Source organism: Narcine bancroftii, chromosome 5 (genome assembly GCF_036971445.1).
Source record: "Narcine bancroftii isolate sNarBan1 chromosome 5, sNarBan1.hap1, whole genome shotgun sequence".
NCBI lineage: Eukaryota > Metazoa > Chordata > Chondrichthyes > Torpediniformes > Narcinidae > Narcine > Narcine bancroftii.
In genome coordinates, this window is record NC_091473.1 from 95,930,556 (window position 1) to 95,943,762 (window position 13,207).

The window sequence follows — 13,207 nt, forward strand, 5'->3', positions numbered from 1 at the left end:
ATTTACAACAGTGGGGTGGGGCCTCAAATATAACAGTTAATACTGAGAAAAGCCATAGGAGCGATGAGATATTAATGTACTGGTGAGATAGCAAAAAATCAGAACTAACTGGACAATAAATTGTAGGTTACTGAACAAAAGAATTAAGGAAATGCATGCACAGAAATCCTATAGGCCATTGAGAAGCATGTGGTATACAGACCTTTATTGGCTGAGCCTTAGAATGTAAGAACAGGAAAGACTTGGCTGGAAGTGTTTAAAACATTTGGCCACAGCTAGAATGCTATATACAGCTCTGGCTACTAGACTATAGGCAATTTCAGGTGGCCAAAATCCCCCGATGTAAAGCCGCATGTACAGCCATATGTGGCTGTTGGGAGGCAACTTGAAAGTGCAGGAAGCACATGTGAGGTGAACTTTGTAACCCTCCTCCGGGAAGGATAATCGCCGCAGCATTGAGGTCCCATTCTCCCTCCCCCCCCCCCCCCCCTTTCCCAGCACATAAATCCAGCCACCTGAAAGTGGCTGCTAAGGGGATGACAATCAGCTGGTGAGCATCTGACAGCCCCCCCCTCCCAGCTGCCTCTGCCCCCTGGCACAGGACGCAAGGGCAGGGGCAGCCGGTGCGGGCTGTCCCCATACTGATCCCACTTCCTTGCGCTCTCCCCATAGCCCTGTATCAGTCCCCACACTGTGGGGCAGCTGGCGAGGGCTGTCAGCGCGGGGACGTCCCACACAGGACGACCCCACACTGATCCCGCTGCCCCGCTCTCTCCCCACAGTGTGGGGACTGATATAGGGCTGTGAAGAGAGAGCGGGGCAGCGGGATCAATGTGGGGACATCCCACGTGGGATGTCCCCGAACTGACAGCCAGCCATTCTAACTCTGACAGCCCAAAGGGACAGGAGCCAGAGTGCGCTCTGAGGCGTCTCCCGTGAAGCTGTCCCTTTCAGATGGCCAGCGCTACGCTTTCAGCGCTGCCATCTGAGCGACCATTCCACAGGTCTGAATCCGCTTCTGCAGGCGCATTCTTGGTGGACAATGCACTGAAGAAGCCTTTAATGGAAGATTGTAATAGAAGGTAGAGGTGATGCATAAATTATGAAGCAAAAACAGTGAGGCTGGGGTTTATTTTGGAATTAAAAAACTGAAGGAGATTCAAAGGGGTTGTATGATATAAATTGAAGTCTAAGAAATTTAAATTAGAAAAACTATTTTCTTTAGCAGAGGGATTGAAAACTAAGGGGTATAGATTTAAAGTAATTGATCAAATTAAAGGAGTTGAGGAAATATTTGCCATCCAAGAATTGTTGATATTCTTCTAATCACTGCCTGGAAGTGCAGTGGACACAAAATGCTTCACCACATTTGAAGAGTACCTAAAATAGACCAAATAACCTCTTTCTGTTACATAAATTCCATTGTTTTTTTTTCATAAATCATAATCTCTCTGATTTATGATCAAAATAATGTATTTTTGAAAACAAACAGAAAGCAGTTTGTAAAACAAGGTCATGTATCAATCATTAATTCTCAATCACTGTTTCAAGGTTTGGCAACAAACAGGAATTAACCAGAATAATTAACCCTTTCCACATTATTTCTGCATCTGTTCATTTGCTCAACAGTTCCCTCTCCTTTTCCTTTGACAACTTTGGCTCAGGAAAATAATTGGTATTTTCCACAATTGCTATCTCCCCAGTCGTTGTTTCAAGGGATAGAGACATGAAAATCCAAGGCATAGTATTGTTCTGGCCAGAGACCTTCACCCTCCTATTCAACACAAAATGTGAAAATCTCATGGACCTGTTTGTTTGTCGCTAACTTTGAAGTAATTTGATGAACTCCTCCATCCTTCTCCTGTTCCAAAGCTAAACCTCCAACTCTTCCTCTTGTCTCTTCCAACTCTACCCATGATGATGCATTAAGCTGGGACCTTGATTGTTCTCTCAGATTAATCTAAGATATTTAAAAAAGAAAATCAAGTAGTTCTGCAGGAGTCCTGGTCAAACTTCACTCTATATTCAGGAACAGTAAAACAATTGATGTGATCATAAACTGCTTTTGTTTCCAAGTGCATGGGGGGGGGGGGGGGGGGGGAGAGCGAGCCTTGTGAAGCCCAAATATTGCACTTCAAACAAAAAAGATTTATTATTTAAAGGAACGAGATTCTACTCCCGTAAAAGTTAATTCAGTGCTGGAGCGTTGTTTAAGCATTCACTAAAACATTGCATTGGAAGAAATGGTCAACAATTCGAATAGGAGGAGTTGACCGAGAGGCTGGAGCAGGCCCGCGTTGCCTGCCTTCCGGCACCACATTCGGATGAAAGGCGCTCTCTCCCTTCCTTGGGGATGGAGCCTTCCACGGGGGTAAGGTCAGCTGACCCCGCGACGTCATCAGTGGATCCCGCTCTGCTCTGACCCGGCTGAGCGTGGAAGACGGAGGAAGAAGAGTCATGTCTGCTGGGGGCGAGGAAAACGAGCTGTTGAGCGGCTTTCAACCTCCTTTTGAACATTTTTCCACCCAGGCTCTTCACGAGGGACAGGAGCCTGAACAATGGAATTCAATGGCTATCGTCCCTCCCATATGCATGTCCTCCACATTCAAACAGGTTGGCCTGGGGAAGCACGCGGTGAGTGTTCAGTGTGGCTGCTCGCTCACACCGAGAGAACGGGAATGTCACGTTCGTGTTACCTTTGATTACAGGCCATTTCGCTCCACGATTCACCTCCCCCCCCCCCCCCCCCCCCCCGGTACGTGTTTGCAGGGTGGGAGGAAACCGGACCCCCCCCCTCCCCCCCACACTGGGGAGAACCCACACTGACACGGGGAGAACAGCGCGGGACAGATCCCGATCGCTGGAGCTGTAAAGGCGCGCTAACCCCGACCCCTACCCCAATCAATAGTTTGCCAGCTGGAGAAGGAGAAATATGCACAAAATGTTTTATATTAGCGTGGAATCTACGTTATACAGTTGATGAGCTGGAGGTGTTGGCTATGATTGACACCTTGGAAGTATAGACACAAAGGTAGCGGTACTGTTTAGTAAGGAAAAATGAAGCAAGGTGCAAGATCAGTTTGAAGTTGAGAAATAGCATGGAAAATAACTACAGTGCTATTTTAATGTAGATCTAACTTAATGTTAAACTAGACCTAAGAATGATCTAGATTCTTCAGAATTTTGGGTCTTTCTCTGCCTCGCCTTTAATTACCTAATCTAGATGTGCTTTCATATAATAAATAGCTTATCTACTAATGGACATTTTTGTACTTCTAAGTTTTGTATTAAAATCTTCTTTTGATAATTAACTTCTTGGTGGACTTTGCACAATTTGCTGAAGGAACTCATTTTGGCTTGGAATCCTTCCATCAAGACTGTAGAGAAGAGATGGGTGGTATAATGATGATGATGGGGGGGGGGGGAAGAGAGAGAGTGAGTTTGGATAGGCTGGTGGGAAATTTGTGAACCAGGGAGAGGTGAAGGATGAAATTTAAATTTCACCATAATGAACAAAAGATATAGGAGCAGAAGTAAGCCGTTCGAGTCCACTCTGGCATTCCATCATGAGCTGATCTATTCTCTGACTTGGCTCCATTCCCCAGCTCTCTCCCTATAACCTTTGGTACCCTGTCTATTGAGATACCTATCAATTTCTGCCTTAAATATACCCAATGACAGCCTCTTCAGCAACCTGTAGTAATAAATTCCAGAGATTCTCCATGCTTTGATAAAAGAAATCTCTCTGCATCTGTTTTCAATGGGCACCCTTCAAAACCTGAAGTTGAGCCCTCTTGTCCTGCATTCCCCCTGCTCTCTCCAAGCCCTTCAACATTTAAAATGCTTCTTGGGTTAACCCCCCCTCAAAGTAATCACAGAACCACCAGGCTTTACATAATGTCTTTAACATAATGAATGCTAAATACCTTGCCAACTGGCTGCACTCCTTGTCAAAATAGACCCTTATTAATAAATTGGCTTCCTGGCCAAACAGGGCTGATTTGACTACTTGTCGGACAAGTTCTAGATGTCAAAAGCTGCAGGATGTGCACAGCCACGCTGAAGGAGCCAACGAGACCTGGGCTTCACAGACCTTCAAACTAGCAACTCCTCTTGGTATTGTTAGTATAGATGGCTTTCTGTTTAGGGTGGATTTTGCATTTGCAAGTGTTAATAAATGACTGAGATTAAAGTTCCTTTCACACTTGCCAGTGTTCCCAGAATTTGAACACCATTCGGCCTTTAAAGTGGCAAGTGTGAAAGCAAAATATCACTCCCAGTGTCAGATGAGATCATCTCACACTCGACCTCTAGTACAATCCCCTGCATTGCAGACACTTCCTATTAAAGGTAGAACAGACCAAACACTGGGGATAACCCTTGCTTGTGTGAAAGCGTTCAGTGTCCCAGTTAGGAGTGGTCTAATGCGATAGGCCAAATCCCCTTTCCTATCTGAACACTGAACAGCTGATTTACTGGGATGCAAGTGTGAAAGGGGCTTAAGGCACACAGAGCACTGAAATCACTGTATATTGCAAGCAGTTTCCTAGACTGGTTCCATTGCATATGCTACAAATTCATATCTTTTAATTATAGCATGTACATCAGTGATTCTCAACCTTTATCTTTCCACTCACATACCACTTTAAGTAAATTCTACACAATCAGTGCTCTGTGATCCAATTGTTACTGAAATATTTTGCTTGAGAAAAATTGTCATTGGCTTATTTCCTTTGGAGTTATGAAACAGTATATATAACCATATACAGAACAGGTAAGTTTGGCCCTACTAGTCCATGCCGGAACAAATCCCCACCCTCCTAGTCCCACTGACCAGCACCTGGTCCATACCCCTCCAGTCCTCTCCCCTCCATGTAATTATCCAGTCTTTCCTTAAATGTAAATAAGGTCCGCTTCAACCATCTCTGCCGGAAGCTTATTCCACATCCCAACCACCCTTTGCGTGAAGAAATTTCCCCTCATGTTCCCCTTATAATTTTCCTCCTTCAATCTCAAACCATGGCCTCTGGTTTGAATATCCCCACTCTTAATTGAAAAAGTCTATCCACGTTGACTCTATCTGTCCCTTTTAAAATCTTGAACACCTCCATCAAATCCCCCCTCAATCTTCTACGCTCCAGAAAAAAGCCCCAGGCTGCTCAACCTTTCTCTGTAACTCAAACCCTGACATCCTGTCAACATTCTCGTGAACCTTCTCTGCACTCTCTCTATTTTGTTTATATCCTTCCTATAATTTGGTGACAAAAACTGCACACAGTATTCCAAATTTGGCCTCACCAATGCTTTGTACAATTTCATCATGTAATGAGTTAATTAACTACAATTAAAACAGTGGTTTTCAAACTTTTTTGTTCCATCCACATACCACTTTAAGCAATCATGTTCTAAAATTAGAACTTTTTGGACAGATTTAAGACAAAGTTTTTGGAATGGATTACTGGGATTGTTATTCCACAAAATCTAGATCTATTTTTGTTGGGAAATATAAAGAACAAGACCTGAATTAAAACTATAATTTTATCAAGTTAAATTTATTAAATTAGCCTTAGTGGTGACAAGGAAGTGTATTTCAGTGACTTGGAATTCAGATGTGCATTTGGGCATGGATGGGTTCAGAAATTCAAAGTTGTATGCCCTTGGAGAAGATTACATATAATTTGAGAAATAAATATTTCAACCTTTGTTCAAATATGGAGCCCATATATGCAAAATTTAAGGCTAAATATGTAAGAATGTACTTCCAGCTTCTTAAGACCTGTATAATTTTCCCTAAAGTTGTTTAAAATAAATATTGTAAGATTGCAGGGTGTGAGCCAACCCTTTGAGCAATCCAGATTGATATTACTTTTCTTTTTTTTAAAAGTTTTTTTATATAACTCCCTAACTATCTTTATACTGGTTGGGAATGTGAGGGTGGGTAAGGGGGGAAAGGAAGGGTTAACACCATGTAATCACTGAAATTTTAAAACTTAAGTATTGATTCTATACAATTATAATTACATGGATGAAAATTTTAAATAAAATATTATAAAAATATTTTCTTCTCTTTCAAAATGTGCAAATACTGACTGTAACATCTTAAGTTGTAAATATACTTACAAAGAGATAACTCTAATTTTTATGCGAGAATGGTCCTTAAATATTGTACCTCCGATTGGATTCTTTGAATGAAGTTCAACAGTATTAGTGAGGTGACCTTGTTCACTTGCCTCTCATACTGCTGCCATGACTCAATAAAATCTGTGTTTTGTATTTAGTGCTTCTGCTGTACATTTGTGACTTGACAGGAAGTGCGGATTTAACAGAGACCCCCCCCAGTATGTTGTTATGCCACTGGGATTTTACACTACAATAGAGAATTTCAGAGTTTTACAAGAAAGAAACAGGTTCTTTGAAACAATTTGTCCTTGTCAACAAAGCTGTCCATCTAAGCTAGTCCCATTTGGCTCCATTTGATCTGCTTCCCTCCAAACCTTCCCTATTCATGTACCTGTCTAAATGATTGCTTAATGTTGCAATTATGCCCTGCTTTTCCACTTCCCTGGCAGTTTGTTCCACATAGCTACCATCTTCATATCTATTAGTATCTTGTGTCTCGTGTATCTGATAGTTTCTTGAAGAGGTTACCAAGAGGAAAGATAAGAGCAGGGCATTGGATTTTGAATATATGGACTTTAGCATGGCCCTTGACAAAGTCCTGCAGGCACATTAGTCTGGAAGGTTACTTGTGGCCAGTGGTGTGCCACAGCAATGGTTCTGGGTACACTGTTATCTAGATTAACAAGATTAGTAAATTGTAGATGACTTGGTCAAGTAATGGACAGTGCTTTGTTTAGTAAATATTTAGACAGGTGTATGGTAGGGAAGGTTTAAAGGGATACCAGCCAAATGTAGGCACAAGGAATAATCTTTTTTATTTTTCACCTTGTGAACCATATCAATCAAAATACATACAAACATTTCACTCATAAATATACACAGTGACATTTTCTCCCCTTTTTCCCCCCTGCCTTCCCTCCCCCCTTCCCACCCCCCCTCCAAACCCATTAAACATTCAACATATACAATACAATAAAACCATTAAACAATGTCATCACACAATGAAAAATAAACCAGAAAAATGTGTCATCTACTTTTACACACCGGATCAACTTGTTTTGTCTTCTTATCATTTTAGGGGGTGGAGGTCTGAGGCAAGCCCTCTCTGTTATGTTCCATGTACGGCTCCCAAATTTGCTCAAATAATGTGACTTTATTTTTAAAATTATGTTATTTTTTCCAATGGAATACATTTATTCATTTCCATGTACCATTGCTGTATTCTCAGGCTCTCTTCTGATTTCCAGATTGACATTATACATTTTTTTGCTACAGCTAAGGCTATCATAATAAATCTTTTTTGCGCTTCATCCAGTTTGAGGCCTAATTCTTTACTTCTTATATTACTTAGCAGGAAGATATCTAGGTTTTTTGGTATGTTGTTTTTTGTGATTTTAGTACCTGATTTAGATCTTCTCAAAACTTTTCCACTTTCTCACATGCCCAAATTTCATGTACTGTTGTTCCCATTTCCTTCTTACAGCGAAAACATCTATCTGATAATGTTGGATCCCATTTTTTTAACTTTTGGTGCATGATATATAACCTGTGTAACCAATTACACTGTATCATGCATAAACATGTTTATTATATTCTTCATAGTTCCAGAGCATAACGTTACCCATGTTTCATTTTTTATCTTTATGTTTAAAATTTTTTCCCACTTTTGTTTGGGTTTATAGCTTATTTCATCATTTTCCTTCTCTTGCAGCTTGATGTACATGTTCGTTATAAATCTTTTAATTATCATTGTTTCTGTAATCACGTATTCAAAGCTGCTTCCTTCTGGTAATCTCAGTCTGTTTCCCAATTTATCCTTTAAATAAGCTTTCAGTTGATGCTATGCAAACATTGTACCATGAGTTATTCCATTTTTGTACTTCATTTGTTCAAATGTTAATAAATTATTTCCCAAAAAACAATTTTCTATTCTTTTAATTCCTTTTCTCTCCCATTCTCTAAAGGAAAGGTTATCTATTGTAAAAGGGATTAGCTGATTTTGCGTCAGTAATAATTTTGGTATTTGGAAATTTGTTTTTTCCTTTTTAAGTGTATCTTCTTCCATATATTGAGTAAATGATGCAATACTGGCGAGCTTTTATATCATACAGCTTTTCATCCCACTTAGAAAGTATATGTTCCGGTACCTTCTCCCCTATTTTATCTAGCTCTGTCTTAGTCCAATCTAGTTTTTCCCTTGTCTGATAAAAATCTGATAAATTGCTGCTCTATAATAATTTTTAAAGTTTGGTAACTGCAAACCACCTTGGTTGTGCCTCTCTATTAATTTATCTGACGCTATCCTGTTTCCCCCCCTTTCCATAAAAATTTCCTTATTATTCTCTTTAGTTCATTAAAGAATTTCTCTGTTAAGGGAATTGGTAATGATTGAAATAAGTATTGTATTCTTGGGAAGACATTCATTTTAATGCAATTTACCCTTCCTATCAACGTTAGCAGTAATTCTTTCCAATGTTCTAAGTCTTCCTGCAATTTCTTTATTAGTGGCTTATAATTTAATTGTGCAAGTGGCTTAAATTATTATCTAATCTAAGACCTAGTATCGGATTGCTTGTGTTTGCCATTCTTTTTTAAATTCTGTATAATCTGCATTACTCATTGGCATCACTTCACTTTTATTTGTGTTGATCTTGTACCCTGATATTTCTCCATATTCCTTCAATTTCTTTATGTATTTTTTTTTGATATTTCTGGTTCTGTTAAGTATACTACAATATTGCTAAAACAAACAGTGAGGGAGATAGTGGACATCCCTGCCTAGTTGACCTACTTAATTTAAATTGGTTCGATACATATCTATTTACTGTTACCTTCGCCAATGGTCCATTATATAATTCTTTAATCCAATTAATATATTTTTCTGGTAGATTGAACCTCTGTAATACTTTGAATAAATAATTCCATTCTACCCTGTCAAAGGCTTTTTCTGCGTCTAAAGCTACAGCCACTGTTGGCTTCCTATTTCCTTGAACTGCATGAATTAGATAAATAAATTTACAAACATTATCCATTGTTCGTCTTTTCTTAATAAATCCAGTTTGATCTTGTTTTATTATTTTTGGTACACAGTCGGCCAATCTGTTTGCTAATAATTTTGCTATTATCTTATAATCTGAATTAAGTAGATATATTGGTCTATATGATGCTGGTGTTAGTGGTTCCTTCCCCGTCTTTGGTATTTCTGTAATTATTGCTTGGCAAGTTTTGTGTTTCTTCTATCTGGTTCATTACTTCCATGGTTTTATCAGTTTGTTTTGCACCTCTTCTTGCAATTTTGGGAGTTCAATTTTAGCTAAAAACTCTTCTATTTTATCATCTTTCCCCTCGTTCTCAGTTTGGTATAATTGTTCATAAAATTCCTTAAAGTTCTCATTAATCTCCTTGGATTGTATGTAATTTGTTTGTCCTTTTTCCTTGATGCCAATCCAGTTCATTTAGCTTGTTGTGTTTTAAGTTGCCATGCTAATATTTTGTGTTTTTTCTCCCAGTTCGTAATACTTTTGCTTTATTTTCATTATGTTCTTCTCCACCTTATACGTTTGTAATGTTTCGTATTTTTTTTGTCTGCCAATTCTCTTCTTTTTGTTATATGATCCCTTGTTGCTAGTTCTTTTTCTGTACTTACTATCTCCCTTTCCAACTGATCTATTTCCCGATTGTAGTCCTTTTTCATCTTAGTTACATAACTTATTATCTGCCCTCTCATGAAAGCTTTCATTGCATTCCATAATATAAATTTGTCTTTCACTGATTCCATATTTATTTCAAAATACATTTTAATTTGGTGTTCAATAAATTCTCTAAATTCCTGCCTTTTAAGTAGCATGGAGTTTAACTTCCATCTATATGTTCTTGGTGGGATGTCCTCCAGTTCCATTTCTAATAACAAGGGTGAATGATCAGATAGCAATCTAGCTTTATAGTCAGTTTTCCTAACTCTCCCTTGAATATGGGCCGACAACCAAAACATATCAATCCTTGAGTATGTTTTATGCCTACTTGAATAGTATGAGTATTCCTTCTCTCTTAGGGGCGGCCTCCTCCATGTTTCATTTCCTGCATTGATTTAACCATAAATTTGGCCACTTTATTCTTTTTGCTAGTCTTTTGTCCAGTTTTATCCAACATTGGATCCAAATTAAGGTTAAAATCCCCTCCTATCAATATATCCCCCCTGCATATCTACAATCTTCAAAAGATATCTTACATAAACTTTTAATCCTCTTCATTAGGTGCATATATATTGATCAAATTACAAAATTCTGAATATATCTTACACTTTATTATTACATACCTCCCTGCTGGATCTATTATTCCTTCCTCTATTTTGATTGGTACATTTTTATTAATTAATATAGCTGGACCTCTAGCTTTTGAATTATATGATGCTGCCACTACATGTCCTACCCAGTCTCTCTTAAATTTATTATGTTCCACTTCAGTTAGATGAGTTTCCTGCACAAATTCTATGTCTATATTTTCTTTTTTCAGGAAATTTAATAGCCTTTTTTGTTTAATTTGATTATGTATTCCATTAATATTTATAGTTATATAGTTCAACATAGCCACCTCATATCCTGTTTATACCTCATTTCTGCTTCCTCATCACCACCTTTCCCCTTTTCCCCATTTTCATCTCTCAGTTTTCCTTTTTTGAACTCAATGTATGACGACACATTTAAAACATAAAATACTTCAACAACTCCCACATCTAATATTCCATTAACTCCAAATGTCCCCGTTTTCCCCCCCCCCCCCACTGAGTTGCCCTTATCCCTTGCCGGGCAACCACAACTCCCCTCTCCATTTGGATTGCAAACCCGCTCGCAAGCGTCAACTGATTTCGCAGTGACAATTATTCTCTCTCACCCACCCCCTCCAGAAAATACATTTTTCTTCACATTTAACAAAGCTCACCCTCTTTTTCCCCCCCTTACTTTCTTTCTTCCCTTTTCTTTCCCTTCTTTAGTTCTTACATATACATTATTTTTACATCTTTATATGTATTTTATTGCCATTCTTCATTCTTGTTACATCCCTTCATCTCTCCTTCTGTCCTGCAGGCATTCTGCAAATTCTTGTGCTTCCAACGGGTCCGAAAACAGTCTGGTTTGCTCCCCAGGGATAAATATTTTAAGCACAGCTGGATATTTTAACATAAATTTATAACCTTTTTTCTATAGGATCGATTTTGCTGTATTAAACTCCTTCCTCTTCTTTAAGAGTTCAAAACTTATGTCTGGGTCAAAAAATATTTTTTGACCCTTGTATTCCAATGGTTTTTTGTCTTCTCTAATTTTAACGAATTATCTTAAGGCTTTTTCAGGTGCATTCTACGCCTGAAGAAGCAGAAGCGGCCCTTTAAATTGCCGTTCAGGTGGCAGCGTTTAAAGCGCAACGCTGGCCACTTGAAGGACACAGCTGCACAGGATGCGCCTCTGAGCACACTCCGGCACCTGCCCAGTGTCAGCTGTGATCAGTAGCCTGCATTCAGGTTTCTGGGGGAGCCACTGAGCTGAGCTGATTATCCTTCTCGGAGGAGGGTTACATAGCTCACCTCAAGAGAGCCTCCTGCACATACAGGTGGTCTCAAAACAGCCGCATATTGCCTAAACATGTGGCTTTACATGCGGGGCAATTGGCCACCTGAAAGTGCCTTAAGATGGACAACTTGGTTGACATGGACAAGTTGTGTCAAAGAACCTGCTTCTAACCTGTAAAACTCTTTGACTCTGTATTGTAATGCAAAATGGCCATCATATTAATGGTCATGGTGAAGAAAGCACATCAGTGCCTCTACTTCTTCAGGAGTTTGCAGAGCTTTGGCGTGTGATTCGAAACCTGGGCAAACTTCCACAGATGTGTAATGGAAAGTGTGCTGAATGACTGCATCACATCAGGTTGCTATGCCTCAGCCATCAGACTCTTAAACAACAAACTCAATTAAGGACTCTTTACTTTGTACGTTATTTATTTTTTCTGCATTTGCAGTCAGTTTGTTTACATTTCTCTCTTTGCTTACATTTCTCCCTTTTGTATTCATATCTTTCTTTTTTTGAATACTTAACATTTTAAACTACAATACATTCAAATAAGATAAATCATATAAAAGAGATGTGGTATGTGTTACAGAGTTATGTGTTGTGTGGTTTTATGTTAAAAAGTGTCAGTTTGCCTTAGTGAGCCAAGGTGAAGGTGGACTTCTGAGAGAGTGGGAGACAGACTGAACATGTGCAGAAAATTATCTAAAAATTTCTGGACTTGGAGGATAAACCACTACTGGGTGGTGCTGTGGAGTGGAAGGAGGCCCAGAGCATGAGTCATGGTCTGGAGGACAATTTAGAATGTTGGGATTTCAAAAAGGATGAGCATTCCGAAGGCAGCCAGAAGGATCCAGACCAAGCCCGTTGTTCCTCTCTCTGCAAGCAACACAGACAATTTTGAATTTTGTGCTCTCTCTCTCTCAAAGATCTTTTGGCTTCAGTTTACCAAACAAACTGAATTTTGTTTATGATCTTTGCTTCAGTTGAGATTGAAGTTTTGTGAGTTGTTTGTTTTGTGTCTAAGTTTTTTTGTGGGCTGGTTGGAAATATTTCTTAGACTTTAATTACATATGTTATATTTAGGCTGGGGAATTTATTAGTTTTACACTGTTCAAGAAATTTGCATAGTAACTAGTGGGCATTGTTATAAAAGGTGGGATTTTGAATTAAAGTTTGAAGGTGAATTTTTGTTCATAAAGTAATTGTTCATCTTTACCCCTGTGTGATATGCCTTCTTTGTGGTTGCTGATTTGATCTTGTAACATATGTATATGTGTGTGTGTATAATATAAATATCAATAAAACCACCCATTCCCTCCCTACTACCCCTCTCCCTCCTTACTAACCCAAACTCCAAAGAATGAAGATTCAAACCATCAGTAACATAACTAAATGCCACGAATTAGAGTAACACCACCACAACGCGCCCAGAAAGTTCAAAATTTTAAATCCATATAGTCCAAATAAAGGCTCCAGACTTTCTGATTTTAAAAAAATAGTTATCATGCAGATTATACATTATT

At 38.9% G+C, this 13,207-nt stretch overlaps 1 protein-coding gene and 1 long non-coding RNA gene across 5 annotated transcripts in view; one reads left to right on the forward strand and one right to left on the reverse strand.

The window, feature by feature from the left end:
- Nucleotides 1-6,490, reverse strand: part of LOC138763750 (uncharacterized) — a 30,849-nt gene extending 24,359 nt beyond the window's left edge. Inside the window, exon 1 of one of the 2 annotated variants that reach the window (XR_011357765.1) lies at nt 6,121-6,490. This is a non-coding gene — a long non-coding RNA (uncharacterized lncRNA). The remainder of the gene's footprint in view (nt 1-6,120) is intronic. The other variant, XR_011357764.1, reaches the window with a different exon arrangement.
- LOC138763749 (cystathionine gamma-lyase-like) overlaps nt 1-13,207 on the forward strand; it is a 109,781-nt gene that overhangs the window by 49,473 nt on the left and 47,101 nt on the right. The window contains exon 1 of one of the 3 annotated variants that reach the window (XM_069938449.1): nt 2,357-2,634. The exons of the other annotated variants lie outside the window; for them this stretch is intronic. Within the exon in view, the coding sequence (XP_069794550.1) occupies nt 2,458-2,634 (177 nt within the window). The 5' untranslated portion in view covers nt 2,357-2,457. Of the gene's footprint in view, nt 1-2,356; nt 2,635-13,207 lie in introns of those variants that run through there. 3 annotated transcript variants of the gene reach the window in all.